The sequence below is a fragment of the Melanaphis sacchari genome, unplaced genomic scaffold, assembly GCF_002803265.2.
Source record: "Melanaphis sacchari strain LSU unplaced genomic scaffold, SCAv2.0 Contig254_pilon_pilon, whole genome shotgun sequence".
NCBI classification, from domain to species: Eukaryota; Metazoa; Arthropoda; class Insecta; order Hemiptera; family Aphididae; genus Melanaphis; species Melanaphis sacchari.
In genome coordinates, this window is record NW_020271128.1 from 22,274 (window position 1) to 46,072 (window position 23,799).

At 25.8% G+C, this 23,799-nt stretch overlaps 1 protein-coding gene across 1 annotated transcript in view; it reads right to left on the bottom strand.

Moving 5' to 3' along the window:
* LOC112595097 (laminin subunit alpha-1) overlaps positions 1–23,799 on the bottom strand; it is a 50,487-nt gene that overhangs the window by 18,446 nt on the left and 8,242 nt on the right. Inside the window, exon 2 of the mRNA XM_025340188.1 lies at positions 6,831–7,126. Coding sequence (XP_025195973.1) covers positions 6,831–7,126 — 296 coding nt within the window. The remainder of the gene's footprint in view (positions 1–6,830; positions 7,127–23,799) is intronic.

Sequence of the window (23,799 nt, forward strand, 5' to 3'; positions counted from 1 at the left end):
TAGATAACCACAAAATACTGCATCATTGCTTAAAAATTTTAACCGTATAAAATATTGCATAAATAAGCATTATGATAATTGCAATATGTTTATAGGGAAATTCTACTACACGTAGATAATATAATCATTTTGATCATCACATTAATTCTAGGTAGGTGGGTGAATGGGTCTAAGTAAATCAATAAATATTTTTTGGGTTTCAGTGATTTTACAATGTTTTTATGAACTTAACGCCACGGTATAGTTCATAATATAGGTGTACCTAATATTATGTAATCTGAGTACCTGATGTGTGATTTAAGAAAACGTGATAACCGCATATTATCCTGTCTCAGTGTAAAATCGCCAATAAAGCAATATACTAAGTGAAATAAAAATTATGGCTTCTAAATTAATATTAGTGTTTAAGCATTACTTCAAATTTGAAACAACGATATTTTTGAGATAATGAAAACTGCTTTTTATAAAATATTGTCTAGTGAACAACTAAGATTATACAAATAAAATAGTATGAATATGATATGTAGTTATATTGAACAAAATAACTCTATTAGTAGATTACCTAGATTAAAGATAAAATCAACAATAATAAAAAATAATTCAAAATTTACCATGTATAATAAATTAATTACATTAATCAATACAAAGTGCTTTAATATTGATGTTAAATAAATCAAATTTGACATTAGGAAAAAAACTAATTAATAATATACTGATAAATCATAGGTATTTTATAATTAAAAACAATTAATTATTTGTTTAGCATTTTTTTTTTATATATATATACGTATAATTATTAAATACATTATAACGTATTTATCTCACTCCACTTGTTACCCCATAGATTTTTCCAACCACCTCAGATGTTTTATCTAAAATACTTTTTTTATATGTGCATATAATTTAGTTAAGTATTTTTTAATAGTGTTATATATTTTTTTTTTTATTTGTTTATTTGTACAGTAAATGTAGTTATAAATCATTGAACAATAAAAATATATTTATTAAAATAAGTATTGATTAATTCAAATTTATTTTTCTATGTTGTTGGTAAATGTTCTTATTAGATAGATAAATACTTATATCACGTTCTCTTGAACGTATTGGGCTAGATTTTATGGAAAATAAAATTATTCAATAACAGACAGATGATTGAAAACTCAGATAACATTGTCTTTCATCTCAATGACAGTAAAAAAAGCAAATAAACACGACAGATTGACCGTTTGCTGATGATGGCGACGACAGCTGTGGCTAGATATCGCAGCTGTAAAGAATTTAAATAAGATTCATACATGGAGAATCGACATGAATATATTATATATTTAGGGATATTTAGGTATAGGTTATATTACCTAGTATACCACCAAATGGTTGGCAGATACAGACAAATGTAAAAATTATGTTTGTGAGATGGTCGAGGGGCGAAACATCAACGGTCGAGAATGACTAATGGTAAATCCTTTTCTTGTGCAGTTGACGTTTACAGAATTTTTCAATTTCGACGTTATCGCATTGGCAACGTGATTTGTTTTAGGTCGTTTGTTTGTTTGTTTTTTTTTTATGTTTATTTTTATTTGTATTATTATTACAGAAAGACTGATCGAAAGGATAGACACTAAAGAATATGGCAAAAGAGAGCCTATGTACCCACATAACTACATTAAACATAATAATAATAATAATAATAATAATAATAATAACAATAATAATAATAACAAACAACGATAAAGATGTAAACAATTGTAATATTGTATTGTCGGTCATGAATTTATTTTTTCAATTGCTTCTAATATAATATTTCTCAAAGTGAATAAAACATAGTTTTATTTATATGTTTCTTTTTCAACTTAAATTATTATTTTTCTTTAGTATTATAAATATCAATTTAATTTAAACTACGCCATAATGTAAACAGAATATACATTTGTTCGTTTACGTAGGAATATGATTGTGATTCTTCTAATCACATTCAAACGTTAATTTCTCCCGGTACAACATAATTGGACATCACTATAATTGTGCCAATGTAACTTATTTTAAAATTGTACGAATAATAAAATAGTACAGGTAAATGTTTTTTTTTTTTTTTTTTTTAACTAAAAATAATTATATACTAAATTCTATTCAAATAATATATAAAACAAATCAAAACGCACCTGTTTCGATATTACTTGTGCTGCAGCTTTTCCATGTAAAAAAAAAAGAAGGATAATGTAGGTAATAGGTACTTAGTACTTATGTAGGTAAATAATACCGAAGAAATACGTAATTACGAGTATGTTATCCATTTATTTTTATAATTAATGGAACATTATATGTAATTATCACACTATTTTCTTCATCAGGAAAAAAGTATTTATGATAACTATTTATATAACGTGTTATAACTGTGAGTATATTATCATACCATTTAATTACATTATTTTAGTTAAGATTTAATAGCCTAATGACAATAAATTAATCAAATGTAATAAATATTGTGTTTTATATTACTTATTTATCTTTATTTAACACGTTTATATGAAAATATTTCATAAATTCTATACTATTAACAGTGTTAACCCACTGTATAAACAAAATATAAAATGCTATATGAACGGAAGATATTGCATTATTTATTGTTTTAAAATGTATACAACTTAACTTCGAGTTATGAAACTTCTTCCACAGCTGGTAATATTCTTCAAAGTTTAGTATTGAAAATGGTAGTTTAATAATTCCAAAAAACTTCAAACCTTATTATTATGTCATACTGCGATATATTGAAAGATTTTTAGACTTATCTAAATATCAGAGTGAAGAGCGTGCTCAGAAATTTTAATGGATGGGTGTTAATACAATTTAAAAATGAAATGATAGATAAAATGTCAAAATCACGAAAATGTACAAAATAATTGTTTGTTAAAAATGTATACATTTTTCTAAGGCTTGAAAATTAATTAAAAGTTATTTTAGCAGAAACCATAAAATTTTGAACATACAAATTCACATTTTTTTTTTTTTTTTTTTGTTTATAGATAAAATTGATACTCAACAAAAGTTTGTTATTTTGCTTTAATTCAAAAAATAAATTTATAGGAACTTGAAACGTTTTATTAATGCTTATAATATATGTTATTTACTATATAGTTTACATAATTCAATTTTAAAAATATTTAGATTAACTTAAAACTACTGCCTATTTATACCTCAATCATATCAGTGTTTTACGGTAATTAGAAAATAATTCAAAAGGTAATAAATGAAAATGACGTATGATATATTTATATTTACTATCATAATAAATATTGCAATTTTTTTATAGTAGCAGTATAAAAATATCATAAAATATAGTTAGAATATAGAGTGACAAACCATCAAATTTCCTACCTTGGTTTGGTGTCTATTCTCGATTATTTTGAAAACTATTGGGAGTTTTTGAATTTTGATCTACCAACAAATACCAAGAAGAACTAATTTTTTACCAGAAAACACTGTCAATTTTGAACTCTAAGTATTTTCACTGAGACAATAGACAAAAAAAAACATAGGTTATTGTAAAACCAATACGTTTATTACTTTTATAAAAATCTCAAATATATAACATCTTCAAAGTACAGTGTTTATTTTAGTGGCGGTGCATTCTATTATTTCGTTTAAAATAAAGCTCATCGTGTTTATCACTTAAATATCTTCATCTAACTACTGTTTAATAATTGATTTGGAAAAAATATGTCTTCAGCATTTATACTAATAGGTTTATTTCCAATTGTCTGAAAGTTAAAATTACGCAGGGGCAAAAGTTTTACAATTAAATCGTCTAGTATTAAATTTCTTGGTGGAACTCAACACTTTGGATAACTATTACCATTAACTCTTACTATTTGCTGGCTCACAACCAAGTAATTGACCACATTCGTCTGGATTCATAGTAACTGTGAGTTACACTATTTTTTTCTTGTCTTTAAAATACGTTAAAATATATATCGACGAAATAGTTGTTTATAGTTTATAGTGTATAAGAAATAAATTATAAATAAAAGTTAAATAAGACAATTTGTAAGATATACTGAGTGAATTATTTATCAAGCAACACTTCTTATTTTAAATTATATTATGATTTTTAAAATATTTTTTATCATTATAATTTATTATTTTTTTTTTACTTTTTTGAATGACAATATACAATTTTAAATTTATATTTTGAAGCAGAATATTTTTTAATGCAATTGAATACATGAAATTAAAATTCAGACAAGTAGTTTATAAGTTACTAGTATTTAAAGTTTAGGTAAGCGGAGTAGTAGACCAATAATTTGCGATTATTCCCGTACCTCTTCACTCCGCTCACTAAATTTTGAATACTTTTATCTTATTGTTACTCGTCCAAATTTAAATTTTTATTCATCGAAATACTGTGAAAATTATTCAGAAAAATAATTGTATTATTATTTTTTCTAAAAATCTTTATAATCGTTCAAAAATTAAAAAAAAAACTTTAAAAATATAACGATAAAAGATATCTAAAAAAATATTGTTTTATTTTGACTGGAAATTATGTAAAAAAAATATATTTTAAAATCTTTGATGGAATTTGAGATAATGAATATTGTTTGATAAAAGAATTGCCTATCCGTATATTAAATGAATAAATTTTATATAAATAAAGGCATCTTACAAGATCTTCAGACTTCAATTTCCTGGCTTTCCCTGAAAATTCTTTTACAAGAAAAACCAATATTTTCATCACAATAATAGTAAAATGATAATTAGACAGTTTTCTTAGTGTCCTGCACCATGGATAATTACAACACTAATATCTATACGATCTACAGACACATAAAAGATTATTGATCTCATTTTAAAACTAGTAATCAATGAATCTATTCTGTGCTGTATGCTACTACCACAAATTACTACCTATTCAAGTTTATAGTTTGATGACATTGATGTCAATGTAAACTTTTCTTGGTCAAATTTTATGAAAAATATTTCTAGATATGATACTTTCTTTTCGACCTAAATTGTGTACAATAAAACATTGTGCCGCATATTTACAAAACCATCAGCGCACGCCAATCTATGTAATTTTAAATAATATAATATAACAAAAATATTAAATGTTAATATAGGTATATAATATAATTTATATATGCACTATATAGTTATTATGTAACTCAAGAAATTTTGTTTTATTTGATTTTAAATTTTATCAATTTTATTTATTGTGTGTTTTTGATACTACCTAATATTAGTAAAGTTCCTATCGATATATTTTATATGGTTTAATTATTATAATAATTTAAAAATCCTAGCTAAATAATTTAATATTTTGTTTATTGTCTAATTATAAATTAAGGATTAAATATAACTAACTAAAAATTGATTATACTTATCAATATTTTTCTAATATTATTCTTTAATATGATACTATAATGTTATAAAATAATATTATAATATTAGTTACATACATAATAATTAAACAGTAAAATAATGGAGTACAAACTATTAACCTATTTTGGTAAATAAATTATTATATTAATTAATTATATAATTTTTAAGTAATTTTTTTTTTTTTAATAGTATACTAACGTTTATGAATAAATTGTCTTTTTATGTTTTGTATATATTTATATTCTCATATATTTATTTATAGCATATTTAATTAGACATAAATTGTAGTTGAGATTCAAAGCTGTAAATAGTTTTGGCAAATTAGTATAGACAGTTGTCTTTTTAAGTTATAATTGCAGTCATTATTGGCTGTATAAAGATCCATTTATCCATGATCTAAAATACACACCTTTTATAAACAAGCCATAACGTTTAATATTACAAGGCTAAAGTTTTTCAAACATTTTGGTTTAAATAAAATGTAGTAACAATTTTGTTTAAATAAAGTTTAACTTAAACGTTTTTCAAGACTTACAATATATATATATATATATATATATATACTCATATAATTATACATATTAGGATATACAGTCAATTTTGAAATTATATTGGTATATTAATTGTTTTAATTGAAAATACATGTTTAGATAATTTTTATCAGTATCGATTCACCATTTCTACAGTGTCTAATAGTTCTTACACTTTTGAATTAGTAAATAAGAGGTATAATACTTGTATCTTGATTTTTGTAAATGTCATCAAATATATTATCTTTTATACGGATTATTTATCTCAAAAATACACGCACACAATAATAGAAACAGTTAGTAAAAAATGTTACAAAACAATGAAATGTTAATGCTTTTCCCGGGACATTCTATTATTGCTGTTATCATATTAAAGTTAAGTTGATTTTTAAAATAACTTTTTTGACCAAAAAAAAAAAAAAAATTTAAATCATAAATATCGAGACAGCTTTTCATTTTAAATTGTTTTTCATATTCTTGCAAGTTTATTTTATTAGAAAAATCTCCTTCGAACTGTTCTGCAATCTTATTCATTTATTTATTCATTCATTAAAAACTTATAGTAGTAATGTTATCACGTTTTATCAATACAAAAATATAATGACAAATTATGATTTTTTTTTTATTTTATTATTATAAATTTATCAACTTTAACATAACCATAAATAGTTAATAATAACCCATAATTTTACACTCGGTTATATAAACATAGGCACTTTTAATAAACGTATGGCTAGTGCATTTTCTGCTAAGTATACTATAGAATGACTAGTTATTTTATTTAAGACGTATTTGAAAACGTCCTGCATAAAGTTTCGAATTGAGGGGCTATGGTCTAAGGGCCATAAAGTTAGATATTTTCGGAAACAAAGATTTAGCGTCACATTTTTTAAAATATAATTTGTAGCCACCACTTTTTCTCACCTGTCCCAGGTCGATCGTGAACGTCACGTACTGATACTGATCTCCGTTGTGCAAAGACGGGCTCTGCCACCATGTGCCCGTCGTGGCGTTGTCCACTGCGTTGGCTGGGCCGTGTGTCTTGGCTGGGTCACCGGACCGGGCGTCGCAAACTCCACATTGCTGTCCCGCAGAGCCGAATCTGCAGTACACTTCCGGTCCGTTTTCCGTCTCGCCACAGGTTGCGTTCGCTGTCACCACGGCCCGGGATGCAAGGTTGAATATTTGTGGATAAACGGGTTTGATACCACCGCCACCATCTGCGCATAAATAAAAAAACCGTCAAAACTAATCAATAATCTTCAAACAATACGATAATGATAATAATTAATAATAAACGTGTATTTTTATCGGATACCTATTATGTAATATTATACAATGTGATGATCATATATAAACATCATTGACATTATATGCATTGAGGATAATCAAATTATGTAACCATTAGAGGATTTTTTTTCAAAGCTGCTTATTATACATGTAAACTAAATACAAACAGTTTCATTTTAAAAATTATTTACCATTCTCCAGAGAACGCCAAAATAAGGACATCTTACGATTTTCATCATAGACTTTAGAAATAGTTGATTTTTTCAATTTAATATGTTGGTTATGAGAATAATTAGGTATATGTATCATACATTGTAGGTACAGAATAGATTAGGTACGTTAAAATGGAAACTCTGGCCACCCAAATTTTAATCTGCCATATTAAAAGGACTTATCAGATGCCACAGATAGCAAACAAAAAAATGTTTTATATTATTTCTGTATTATTTAATTTATCTGAATTTTTGCATGATAAATGATTTTATCGAAGATTTTTTACAAGCAAATCAAAAAATGTAATGTTATGTTTTGCGATACAAGTAAAAGATAATTTTATAGTTTAATATCTAAAAAATATTGTATTGATAATATTTCATACTATATTTTAGGTTAACACGAATAGGCTCTATCAATTTGTTGGTCCATACCCGTATTTTTAGGCGGCTGTAAGAGCTGTATATTTTATTACCAATTTCCATTCTGATTTTACTAATTCTATACTGTAGTTAAAAACTGTGTTTTATTTTAAAATGTATAAATTGTTAAATTATAAAATTATTAGTGTAAAATACCATAGATAATGTAGGTAGGTATTCATTATTTTATGTATTTATTTATTTATTTTGAGCATACTTTTATCACCTATAAATTAAATACAGTCATACAAAACAAAAATGTATCAAAAACACTCTACGCCGAGTTTAAAATTTAAATTTATATTATAACTGTGATGTATAAAAGTTTCATTATATTTGATTGACTGAGTTAATAATTGAAATTTTTATTAAAACTGAATTATATTTACAGGATTGAATTTATAAATGGTCCATTCCAACATTTACTAAATGACAAATAAAAATAAATATCCGTCAAAGTCACTTTGCTATTTAGAAGGTACCTATTCACCTTAACTGTATCTTAGCATTGAATAGATCACTGTAATGAGTGTGCTAAATTTAAAATTTCAATTCAATGATAAATTATTAAATATGAGAAACAATTCTTAGGGGAAAAAAACTATAAAACTATATATCTAACAATACGTTATCATAATAAACTTGAATTATTTGTATACAAAATGTGATTGTCTATTGATATAACGATACCTATATTAAACTAATAATTGATAAAAACAAATTGCATACCTACTATTAGTTAGTAATTATCATAATACTAGGCGCTCTTAAATTATTATTTTTTTTATAAGTTAACAACTAATATACTGTCGTACGGTAACACGTTTAGGTTCTTCATTTTTTATATTAAATAATAATATAGGAAGAGATGAAAATATTCAATTCTTTAATCTTTTTTTTTTTTAATTATATAAAAATAATTAAAATTGTAAATCTTTTTTAACAATATTTAATTTTATCTAAATTTTAACTTAAAATGTTTAAAAAAAAAAAATAATTTATATTTTTGAGATTTTTATTTTTCTAAAAAAAACCTATGAAAAATCTTGATTTTCATTTTCGAGGCAATCAATCTATTATAAAATTAAAACTTTTATACATTTTTAATTACAAATCAATATACGAATTTTATTAAAATTTGAACTTCAAACACTTATAAATATAAACTGTATCTATGTCGTATCATGTATATATTTTTCATATTTTTGAATTTCTATTAGAACAACCTAATATGTTGGAATGTAGGCTATTCCACAACGATTTCAAGATATTTTATTAACAATCAAAAAAATAAATGCAAAGATGCTTAGATTAGTTGCACGTACATCTCAACTTTGAACTTTATAATTACGAGTAGGCAGTTAACTTAATACTACCCATTCGATTTTTGTATAAATATACATAAAAATATTTTATTTATGTATTTCCAATTGAACTGTATATTATTATGGATAGAAATTTACGAATTAATAAAACGACAAGTAATAGAAAAATACAATTTGGAATTATATTGGGTTATAATATGATAAAAAATTTTAAAACTTTATTCTTGAAATAATGAGTTGCTTATAATTACATTTTTTAGTGAAATCTGCAATACAATACATTAATCTTTTAATGCCAACCAATACTTATAATACAAATTAAATATTGTTTTCAAAATGTCGATATAAATAATAAAATAATGAATAAAACTTTATTTTTATATTTTAGAGAATTTGAATTTAAGTTTAGTGGATTTGTAATTTACTTCCTAACATTTCACTTATCTTGTTAAAATAATAAGCGTTATATCTACCTATTCTAGTTTAAAAAAAAAATCTGAGTATACTACAGATATTTTAACGTAAAATGTGGATTAAAGCAAATTTATTATTATAACTTGTATTCCAACCATTACATATTCTTTAATTTTCGATACTTATCCTATAATATATAATATAATCAAAATACTAAATAATGAAATAATATTAGAGCGGTATAATAATATAATTGTGAACTTTATTTTTATCGAAAGAGTAACGACGATTTTTTATTATAATATCGTAATAATATAATTGATTACACTATATGAATCTGATAGTTATTACTATTTAGTATTTACAGTAACTGGGTGGACTATTATTATTTGCAAGATCGGTAGTTTATACATTTTTAATAACTAAAAACGTCAACTTAACAATATTGACAATTACCCGATTCCGTAAAAATAATTATCGTTATGTACCAATATCGGGAAGGGTTTGAATCTCGTTTTAGCTAATTAATCTGCTATCTAGTAGAATCAAAATAGAATTCTCAAAATAAATGAAGTTCAAATTTTCCTTTTGTGTTCATAATCTCATCAAAATACTTATATAGTACATACAATATAATTATATATATTTGGATACATACATATATAGTATAAACATACATACACACACACACACACACACACATATATATATATATATACATTATACATACATAGGCACTTACATACTTACATAAGTATTTTATATACAAAAAACAATTGTTTCACTTTAAATTTCAAATTTTGACTAAGGAATACAATTTTAAATTAATTTAAAATTTAAAATATTTTGTAACTTTTTAATTAACGTGAAAACATCAAAATTTAATTTTCCCAAAGATTAGACAATTATTTTTAAGTTTTTACTATCTACCTATATGATGATTGTTAACCCATTGCTATAATTACTTTATATTTTAAAACACAAGACAATTTTTTTACAAAAAGTCATTTATATTAATTTTTATTCAACAATTTTTTTTTTCGTATTATATTTTTAAAACTAAAATAAAGTTTATTTTTTAATTTGGAAAATTATTTTAAGAATTAACTATAAATATTAACTGATCTTTACCTCATTCAGTGGTTTTTAAATATTTAACTTTGTTTATCTAACTTAATTCTTACAAGTAAACTATAAAAAATATTTGTTTTTAATTTTAAGAAAATAAACATCCCACATGTATTTTATTGTAATCCTTAAATAAATTCTATGTGCATAGTTTGATATTTTTCTAAGATTCTCAAAGAAATAAAAATATAATATTATTTATAAATATCAATTTCTTGTTTTAATTTGTATTAGTTTAAGACATTTATTAGATTTGAGTATGATTTTAGATTTTTACTGTTAGTATAAATACCCTGAATATAAATTTATAAAAACTGATGTTAATTATAATATTATTGGATTTCCTTAATTCTCTTAAATGAGGGATGTATAACATAATAGATTATAATTTATAACTAAATACTGTTCAATAATTAAAGTTTTATAGCCTTATCAAAATTATCAATAGTTAACTTTCTAAATTTAATTTAACTGAAGGAGATTCATGAAATTTTAACATATTTGAGTACGCTATGAGAATTATATTATATAATTATTGATTTTTAAATTTTATTAAATTCGAATAATCAATCATAACTTACTCCTAAAAATAAACTTTAATCATTCAATTATTATTGCTACTTTTAATACCTAATACTTATCATGTAATATATAATAATAAGTCACTCAATTTTAAAGATTGTTAATTTGAAATAGAGTTCAATTGATAGTCTCATAATCTAATATTTAAAAAAAAAGAACACCAAAACCTATAAAAATTTTTTTAAATTAATATTCAAATTAGCAAAAAAAATTTTAAAATGAAAGCTTATAAAAAGCTTTTAAACCAGATAAGGAAAGTCTGTGCATTTATTATCATTGATATCTAACTGTTAAATGTTGGCATTAAATTATTTTCTTTGATAGGTATAAATAGTTATTTTTTACTATAAGTAATTATATTTGGAGTGTCTGAAAGTTCAGCTTTATTTTCTCATCATATTAATTATTATTTATTTGTATAAATATAATATAGAATGTATGAAATCGCCTTACATAAAAAAAATAAGGTTAACTCAGAGAGCTAATTTTATACTTAGAGACATTTACTCCCCTCTCACCATGCATATTGAGCTTTGTCAATGTTTAACATGGGTATATGACTTTTTATGAACAATTTACGTCATCAAAGGATTGCTTATTTAATTTCTTTAGAATACGATTACACATCATAGTGTATTAAGTTATTCGAGCTATAAATAAAACAGCAACACAAAAGATGGAAAAATTAAATTTAAATAAACTTTAAATGTTATTAATAGAACACTTCAATGGTATAATTTTTTTTATCTATGATAGTTAAAGTCTACAAGTGATTTTAGTCTATAAAAGACTCAATACTGATCATTTATTTATGATTTTCAATTTAATTTATTAGTCTTAATATTATCTTGAATAGATACTTATAATATAATATGTGGATTTAAGAACTTGGTTTTATAATAGCCAATAAGTTTAATAAACATTTTCAACAAAATTATTAATCTTTTATATTTTTTTTCAGAAAATATTTACATTCCATAGTTAATCTATATCAATATTAATATATTATAACCACATTAACTAATTATTATTATTGTTATTTTTATTTTTATTAAATATATATATATAACTTTTTTTTGTTTTCAATACTTTCATTAAATGAAAACAATGGTGAGATCATTATAATATAAACATTAAATACGACCAACTCAGCAGTTTATAATAAAATGTCATTAACTGTGATAAACGTAAACGGTTTTTATTTCGTGTTCAAAACAATACGATGAGTTTTCATTTAAACAACGTAATTTGTTAAAACGTATTGTTTTTAATTTCACGTCTATATTTATTACTAAAGCTTTTTATTATTTAGCATTTTAAACGTAATTGAATTATATTAATACTTCCAAAATTCAAACATACAGAATAATACTTTTTTCGAACAACACTCATTATTTTAAAATCTATAAATATTTTTGAACGACAACACTCATTTTTTATTTCACATTCCATAGAAAATATTTCGATACATAAAAATTGAAATCCGAAGGAATAGTTTTTAAGTTATAAATATTTAAAGTTTAGGTAAACAAAATAGTAAACTAACATCTTTCGGGTATCCCCGAGGACCTCTCGACTCCGTTCACCTATAAATATATATACCAACAATGTATACACCTCTGAGAAACTGATTATGTGTGCATTATATATGTTTGGAAAATCTTAGTAAAACTCCGATAAAGTAATCACATGATGTATAGATATTTTGAATTTTAATTACAGTTATTGTACCTACCTTTAAAATAATTTAAATTGGTATACTAAAGAAACCACCTCATAGTTTATTAGGGACGGATTCAGAGCAAAGATTTGCGAAGTTAGAGGCATTCGTTTAAATATTTACTATACAAACTACTACAAATGTTAACTTTAAAAAATTTTAAATATTACATACTTATATATATATATTTAATATAAGTATCAAATCAATACTCGTAATTATGGTTAAACTACAATTTAAATGTGATGTAATATATTTACAATAAACAAAATAATAAACCAATAAATAAAAATATCACATTGATTTTAAATGTATCTTATTTTTATACCTGCATTATTTATTGAAATATCCAAGATCCAAATGCATAAAATAAATTATATTTTAATTTACAGTTTTTAAATTTATTCATCTACCTACATATAGGTAAAATTACTAAATTAAATATTTCTTTAAAATAAATATATTGGAATTTTGTATGTTAACGGCATGAGCTATCGATTTGAGCTTTGATATCAGCCCTTGATATCCTCGGTACAGGATTATGGAATACCCGGCATAATGTTGTTCTACTTCTCCGCTTACCCGTACTTAAAATACTTATAACACATTAATGAATAGTTTCATTAAAAAAAAAAGTTAAAACTTAAAAATTATAACGATATAAAATATGTTTATTCTTAAAAAAATTAATTATTTTAAAATAATGAGTATTTAATAAATGAATGACTCAGTACATCAAATATCCATTAGTCAGATATTCGGTTACAAATTCAAATTGTTTTTACTTTTCAATCATAACAAGTAGTGAAAAAAAAATATTAAATGGATTAATAATAAATAAAAAAACACTCACTCAAAAAAATGCATCTATAGTCAATAATTTATTTTTACTAAATATACGTAATGTAAAGATCGTATTTTTATTCCTTCATATTACATAAAATGTGTAGGTACGTTATAAACACTATCAATCATCTAGATACTATTATTATAATGCTATTTTACAAGCCATATTACAAAATATGATGTGTATATAATATATATATATATATTGGAAACGGGTAATATCAAAAATCTTATCTCATGTTTAATATTTTTATTCAAGCTACATAGCATTTATTTTTACTTATCAAATTAAACTCGTTATGAAGTTAACAGTATATTAATTTTATTAAAGATAATATTGAATAAATTCAACAGTAAAGAACAATAAATTCATTTTTTATTAACCTATTGATCATCTATATTATAACGTAGGACCTATTATCTCTTGATAACAGAATAGTTTAGTTGTATTAGACAACTATATTAAGAAACATATAATCGTGGAATCCAACTTAATGCAATTTAATAGTTACGAATATCAAGTTAATTGATTCAAAATAAAATTATTCGAAGTGTTATTATATTTTAGATTATTCCATTCTATATTGATAATTCTATGCATTTTTACCAATTCAAACAGTGCCATTTGAAGAACAATTACAATCTTAGAATCAAAACTTCAAGCTATAAATCTAGTCTTGAAAAATTTAGTTTGTTTTTAATGGATTAAATAAAGATTAGTCATTTTTTCGTTAAACATTTCTTATGCTATACCTAAACAAGTGTAAAAATAAATAATAAACTTGTTATCGTGTGAATGTTTATTAAAATGCATCAAAGGTAACGTAGATAAATAAACGTCTATGTTAAACACTAGAATGCATATTAGATGTTAAACAAATCCATATGGTTTTTAAATTACCATTTAAAAATAGAATTTTTAATATCTTATATGTTACATTTTGTTCAAAATCTTATTTATTTATTGCTACCTATAGACCAGTTCAGTAAAATGCGATATGCGATTACGCGATAAAATTTGTTCCTTGAAAATATTAACACCGCATACCTATTAGGACTTAGGATATATCTACATTCTACAAGATAAGACAATTACAGTTCATTAAATATTATCCATTAGAAAAATTTAAATAAAATATCCTATAAATTATTTAATCAGATTATATTTTATACTATTATTATAGATATTATTGATTTGAAACGGATAAAATTTATTAAGAAAATACAAAATACACTCTTTATAAATAATGTAGGTACGTAACAATAATCTTAACAGATGTATATGTCTTAGCCGTTAATTATTTAATTGTACCTAATTAATTATATTTAGTACCTTGATAAATTATTATGATAATTATAAAACATTTATATAAAATCCTAAAAGTTTATTTTTAAATTAAACTTTTTATGAATAAAGAAAAATATACCTATAGGTACGTACAATATTTAAAGTATATTTATAATTGCCAATATACGTATGTTGATTAAATTTCGAATTAACTTTTTAAATTTTTATTGTTTAATAGAAGCTATAAGTTTATTTTTTATTTCAACCTAAAAAAAACGTGATAAATGCTCTTTGTTCTTAAAGTATAATGATCCATGATTTTTAGGGGCTAAGCACCTTAAGTAAATTACTGTCAGATTTTTTTAAATATAATACAAGTGAAGCAAACGCAAAACAAACTATAATGTTTTATGATAAGTATTTGTCAATTATTAACTATTTTGATCATAAACATCAACAATAATATGAGAATCATTCATAGCATAAAATAATATATTAATTTAATGTTAATGGCTACGTGTTTATATCGTAATTTTTAAGAATAAATTAAAATGACATTGTTACTATTAATAACGAAATGTCAAAACCATTAATACCTATAAAAATTAAACTTAAAATTTGTTTGCTGAATCACATAATATGTTTGTAATAAAAATAAACCATGTTTTAAAATGTATATAAAAATATATATAATTTAATCAAATAATTTAAACTAAATTACGTTAAGTTATTGATTATCAATAAAAAATAAAAATACTGAAATATATCAGTGAGTATTGGTACTTATAAATTTTCTACGTCAGTGTGTTGGAGTTGGAATTTGTTGAAAACAAAAATGAAAAAAGTAAGAACGCATTTATGTTTTTCTTTTAAAGAATTAATTTAAATACATTTTATGAAAAATAATAATACAAATATTAAATTAAATAACATAATAGTATACACAACAGAAATTATTCAGGGAAGATGAAATAAATTTATAATTTAATTTAGATCGCTACATTTATTTTTGTTGATTCATCTGTGGAATTATTAATTAAAATAATGGAATGCGGCTAAAACATACGTTTTGTATTATAAACAATAACTAATAACATATTATTTATATGAAACACGTTGGATTATTTTGTGGACAAATAATAGTTGTATGTGATGTTGACGTTGAGTGTGTACAAGTAAAATTATTAATATAATGTATGAAACCAATAACTTTCTGTCAATCTTTTAAATTTGCTATTTTTTCATCTACTTTTTATTTAGACAATTTTTTTTACAAGACATTTTAGACTAGAGTTTTAAGTTTAAGTTTTATTTTAATATTTCAACAAAAATTATTTTGATGGTACTATTAAATAAAGGTTGATATAGCGTTGTTATTATGTTGTTTTTCTGAAAATCAACAGCACATCTTTTTATAAGTTTTGAGAATTTATTCTTGTATCTATATTAAGCATATTATGTGGGATTAAACGATGCATCCTTAGTATAATAGTTTGGATATTGCACAATTTTGCACGTCACGTCAAATTTAATTCATAAATTAAATCTACCTATTTCTATTTAAATTTTGGATTATCAGCTATTATGTATCTAACCCATTTTCTTTACTACTATATATTTTTTAAATCACTGAAACGTAGAGATTTTATTTAAAATTATCAGTTGATGATTTCGATACAATTTAAAATAAAATTGAAATTATTTAATTTTTATTTTTGGCAAATATTTTACAAGAATAACATTTAAGTTGTAAGAAATGTATTCGATGGCTACGAAATAATTAATAAATTATATTGTGTTTCAATGCATACCATAATAAGTACTTATAAATTGAAACAATTGTTGTAGTTATATATTACTTGAATGTCATCGTGGTATATACATCATAAACTAATACAAGCTTAATTCAAAAATATAATTTACATACTAAATAGTTATAAAATCAAGGATGCAACTATGATTATAATCGATGTCAAGTGTACCATGTCATTAAATAAGTACATCTGAAATAAAAATGAATGTGTTAAATGTAAATTCAAAAATAAATCATCACAACCACGTCATCTTTTGTTTAAATGTCCTATTTTGACAAAATTTTAAAATATTTAAACCAAACAATGTATTGATTTTGTGATTAACTTCAAAAATATCAAAAAAATTCTTACTTTCTGACCCCCTTCCCCAAAGTTACAACTCGATTCAATTGTCACCAAAAACCAAATTAAATGTTGAAGATATGCTTAGTTGAAAAAACAAACAAGAAACATAAGTCACCAAAACTTAAAAACAAATAGGTACTTACATCACCCCGCTCAGAATTTAATATTTGTACAATTATATATATATATATATATAATTTATTATTACCGTGTTTTTAATTTAAATGCTTACGAACATATTTTAATTCAAACATTATTTTATCTCAATTATAGTTTTGATAAAAATATGCCTATATAATAAATATATTTACATAATCATAACAATTGCTTTTATCTACTAAGTTCACCTAGCATGAAACGTTTTAAAATACTAAAATTGTTTTATGTATTTTAAGTATAATTAAATCGAAATATCGATTACATTTTTAGTTGAAATGATCTAACTATAATATATTATATTTTTATAATATAATATAGTATACCTCGTAGTATACCAACCGAATAAATGAATATAAATACATCCCGAGTAAAATAAATCCCTGGTAGGTAGTTTTTAAAGTACGAGACGATACCACCGCGTGCGTTTTTAGTGTGGGGTTATGATTGCGGGTTTATGTGTTTTCAAAAGAATTTCGGCATTTATACTGTTGAGGGGTCTGGAGTATACAAAAAATAATACACCATTTAGGTAACATCCTACACAGAGGTGGTGGAGCATATCGTTAATAATATAGTTGAACATGTCAATAAATTTAATGAACCTTATATGTTTTGTAGGCGGTAGATCTACCTTTTTTATACTCAGTTTCTTTTTATATTTTCATTGGTTCACAAAGTTCTCATATTAAATAAAACTATTTACAAATAATCTATATAATAAAATAATATAACAACATGGTATACCTATTCAAGAAAATACCAGTGTTTATTAACGGTTGTAAATTTTTTTAATATGATATGATATTTAATTTATTACACAGAACATTATAATTGAATTTTTTTACAAAAGCACTGGAATACTGGATTAAAAATAACAAAGTCATAATGTAGTCTACACCCTAGGTGCAATAGATATATTCGCACTTGAGGAATTTTTTTACTGTTTACATCTGTAAAATACACTGAATGGTAATTGGCATTATGTTTGACGGACTCTTAAATTAAACATTTTTACTTTGAAGTCAAGTTATACATAAAGCAACAATAAGACATAAGTAGGCCCGGACTGTAAGGATACCAGTTTACTATTTTCACTTTATATGGGCTCATAGGCCCATAGATACAATATAGAAAAAATTCTTTTTTTTTTTTTTTTGTTGCTCATAAATTGTTTAAAAAAAACTCAAGTATTTTATTACAAAATTGAGGCGTGCGGCCCACTGTGCTATAAAATAATAGCGCAGTGGTCCAGTCCAGGCCTGGATATAAGACCTTTAATTTAATACATTAGGTATTACATATTACCGGTCATTGTCACAATGGCGTCAGAATTTTGTTGTTGTGTCTCATATGGAAAACATAAAAATTAAATTTATCTTAATTACCAGGAGTTTTAAAAATACAAACAGGTCATAAAGTTTTCACTACGCGGGTAATGCGATACATATATAATTAACAGTGGGATAACATTTATAGATATTGTTTTTCTAAGTAACTCCTATAGGCGAGCTTTATGTTGGCATCTTGATAATACTAAATACATATGCTCAGAAAAAAAAAACTGATTCAAAAGAACTTTAAAATTTACTATTCAACATTTTTAAATAATATTGTTATTTTCTATACGTATAGGTATTTAAAAAATTCAAATTGAAGTGTATTTTCACTTTAAAAAGATACAACTTTCATTCATATTAGAATTATTAAACTCAGCCAGCTCGTTTTGATGTTTGAATATGTTTGTACTAAATTCCTTCATATAGGTAAACGGTTGTTTAACCGTTACTGCAATATATGGTTAGACAATAATCAGAATAACAAGTCACCTTTGTTTCAACATGGTGTAGTATTTGTAAAAGACAACAAGATCAATCTTATTTCAGATAAGTAGGTACTCAACAAGAATATTACGATTTAAGTTCAAATTTGATAAGTATTTAAATACATTTATGGTACAAAGCGTTTTAATCATTATAAATGAACAAAACGTCACTTGTGAAGTAATACAAAACGTGTACAATGAATTGAATCTATTTCAAATACACAGGAATATAAAAAATGAGAAAAGCGTTTCAATTGGCATACGATGAAATCAATACAAGTTTTTGTGTTCAAAAAGTTGATGGTGTCAATAAAGTTTTTATACTACTGCGAAGCTCAAGTCATTGAAATAAAAATTTATAATGATATAGTACGTTCAAGACTGATATTGATACAATTGGATTTTATTTGGTTACTTGATAAGTGATAACATATAGTATTTACATAGTACATAGTTCTTATGTATACAAATTAAATATAGTTTAAATATTTTATAGGAATTGTAATAACATAAAACTATTAATTTTACATTTGTATACTACACCTAACTTCATTACCTATACTTATATATAAATCTCTAGATGATTATTGAATAGGTATATCAATAAGTGGACTAGTAAAGTTTGAAATGCGTGTATCGCGTGACGTAACACACATAGCATTATTTAGAGCTGAAAAAAAGTCAAAAGGAACAATCGACAATGTTACATTCCTCAGACGCAGGCCAGGACATTTTTCAGAGTCAATATTATTATGTTATTAGATGTTAAGGTTTTTATGTCAAAGCCGTATATAATTGAATTGGGATATGTAACAGCAGTAGCGAGTGCAAATGTCGATAAATTACCATCTCCGTGACTTGAATAGTCCTGTTGGCAGACACTTACTTTCCCAAGTTATTTCAGTGGTCCGAACCAGCTCCACCGGATTCCATGTATATGTGCATATGCATTATTCACGTAATATAATATCCATCCGTACACGCACACGCCGATGGAGGGTTATCGTAATTAAAGCGTCTCGAAAACATGTATTCACAGTGTACGTACAAGGCAGACGGTCTGTTTGGACTGCCCAATATACATACATAACTACGAATACGTATTCGATTGTTTACATTATAAAGGGTTTACGTGGGAAATAATAATAATAATAAAAAAAAACCTGTACCAAAGTTTTCCTCTATTGTTGAGGTCAAACGATGACAACATGTAGACTACTACACAAACTACTATACTATTATTACCGCTATAGGTACCTACTATTATATACAATACTACCTACCACCATAAAACACGGTATCAGTATAGGTATAGATCGCTTCGTTGTTCCGTATTACAAATGAATATACATTTTTTAAAACAAAAAAGTTTTGGGAGTAAAAAAAAAAAATGATTACAAAGCCCTGTGTATTTCCGTTTACGATTTTTTTTTTTCAAATTTTTTTGTCGTTTTTGTTGTTTATATATTTATATATAATATACCCATACAGCAGTATAGTAATTGTCTCACGGGGTTCCCGGAACGCGATCCGTTGTTAATGGTCAGAACCTCATTTTTTACCATTATAATCGGCTGCATATGTTCGAACCGGTGTTCGTTGCAGTGAGTGGTGAGGGGATGCGAGTGGTGCGACGGCGTTTTAAAAACGCGGAAAGCAAAAACAATTTGTCTCTTAGCGGTGGCGGCGGAGGCGGTAAAAATTGAATTTTGTGTAAGCGTTTATATATTATATTATATTGTATTATTATTTTATCATACAGAGAACGTACGTAATAGTACCCAAGTGAAAAGAGAAATAACACACACACGCGTGCATAAAAACGTCTTTACTATATACGGAGAATAACGAGTGGTAATAATAATCCATAAAAGCGAGTACAGTATTTTAAACACGTGTTGACAGTTATCCCTGTTAATAAACGACTTTGCGACGGATAATAATAATATTTAACTGGGTGCCATACACGATTTTTATTTTTTCCTCGTGTGCAATGGCATGTGCATATACACATCGCGAAGAACGCGCACCGCAGTACAATCATGCTGCACAAACACACACACACACGTATATACATTATGCTATATATGTTTATAGGATTTTAAGTATTATACAGGTATTGCACTCTACGCTACCGACTCGGTCGGTCATTCCGTTAAGTGGTCCGGATCCGAACAGCGGTCTACCGTCCAAAAATGGAAATCGTCGACTGAGGAATGTGCCGAAGACACGTGTCGTTCATGGCTCCGTTCGGCGTGCACGAAGGGAGGATTTATGTCAACAAGACGCGCGTGACAGAAGTCGAAGCTATATATGCGTTAGCGCGCGTATATAATACAATAATGCACAGTTGCTGCAAGTATGCACCGCACTGTCGCTTAGACGTTTAGAGTATATTAAAATAATATCGTCATATCATTAATATATTATATTATTATATATATGTGCATGTGCGTGTGTGCACGTGCGTGCGTATCCTAGTTAACGGTGGAAGGGGAGTCGGTAGTACATAACCGTATTAGGTAAAAGGAATAAACCTACTTGAAATGTCGACGAAGGATGTACGAAATTAATTTTTTTTTTCCCATCTATTTCCACCGAATTTTTCCCATCGTAAATATTACACTCGTCGTCCTGACTCCACGTAAACACCACCACTAACCGGTACGGCGACCGCGTTGACCGAACCGTATATAGGTATACGACAATGATAATAATAATATAACTGGACGCTCTACTAAAAAAAAATAAATAAATAAATACCTATACCATACCTATAACCACTCAACGTTCGTATATATTGCTGCAAGCAGTGCGTTCGCTTCTAGTCGTGTGAAAAACGTTAACGTCCGATTTTTATTACGCGTCCAAACGTGTAAGACTATATAGACGCGGGCACACTATACAGGTACACAAAAACATTTTATACGAAACGCAGCCAAAGACTAGCTAGGTACGACGACAACGGAGTTTACGTGCCGCTCGTTGCTGCAACATCAGCTGTATATTTAATGACTGCAGCAGCGTCGGATGCGGTCTCTTAATGAGGAACCGTTTGAAGTTTTGCGGTAAAAACGGTAAAGGAGGTACCCAGATAGTAATAATAAAAACGAATATAAAAAAAAAAATAAAAAAAAAATGTGTATATCGACGATCCGTCGTCGGCGTATGCTGCACGGTGGCGGCAGTGGTTACTATAGGATAGGTAGGTATAATATAATGGTTGTAGTTAATAATATATTATTATTATCATTATTATTGTTGTTATATTAAACGCACTACACAGTACAGGTGTATACGTTTAGCGAACGATCGCGAGGGATATATTTTAAGTTCGTGATTCACGACTTTCAGCCGTTGCCGTCGCTGTCCTCTAACGGCTCTAGCAGGTCGTTAATTTCGTCGTCGCGTTTTTTTCCCTTGCCGCCGACATCAAAACACGTTCGTATGTATACGTAAACGACACGGATACATAATAATATTATTTCTGTTTGGTCTCTTCACGAAGTTCCTATCGAACGATTATAAAACGTCATCCGTGTTTGTCAGCCGCCCGCAGCGGCAGTCATTACTACGACGGACCTCCCCGGAATTGATGATCTTAGAGGAGTCGTATATTATATGTGTTTGTGCTTGTATTTAATGAATAATGATATTCAAACCGGGGGACTCGGGTCTACAAGGAATTCGGGGTATTCCGTCGGCTTGATAGTACCTATAGTATTTACGTGACGACCACCCACCGGGTTAATTTTCGCGCAAATAAATAAATTTTCTGCGTTTTATCTGCCGTAAGGGAATGATATTACGAATATTATATTAAACTATTTTAATAACGCGTTTTGTAGTTCGGGTGAATGGTGAACGCGACAAGTAGATTTTTCGAATTTTCGCTACGAGAATTCCAAATATTTAAATTTCTCATATTTACAGCGTTCTAATTTAATATAATATATTATGTTCCGAAATAGCTGTATTGGCATTTGGTTGCCGCGCGTATATTTCGCACAATGGATGACCCATTATATAATATCACCATTACGGCCCGTTTCTTACATATTTTTCCATACACTCTTGTGTATTGAAATATGCGGTTATGCTGCAGTTACGCAGTTCCTCGTCTTCACACGAGTTTTTTGGTGGGGGAGGGTAGAGTGGGCGATTCGAAACGTGTGAAAGATTGCCGGTCTTGCTCGAAATGCGTTTTGTTTGAATCTTACAATAGTAGTCGTCGTCGTTGGTTCTTACCACGGCCAATGCCAATCGATTTTGTGTTCTGCCGTATAATCGGATTTTATAATTGTATACAATGTACACTAGGTAGGCACTATAATAATAATAATAATAATAATAATATGATATATCGCCTACCCGGAGCAGTATACGCGGCATTGTTATAAGTTATAACGAAAAGAAAATATAATGCAATCGAACGAAATCTAAATCCATGTGGCACCTATATGCGCTCGCAGAGAGTCTTTATAATAATGTAATATATTACAAGGACCACCGAAAAGGAAACAAC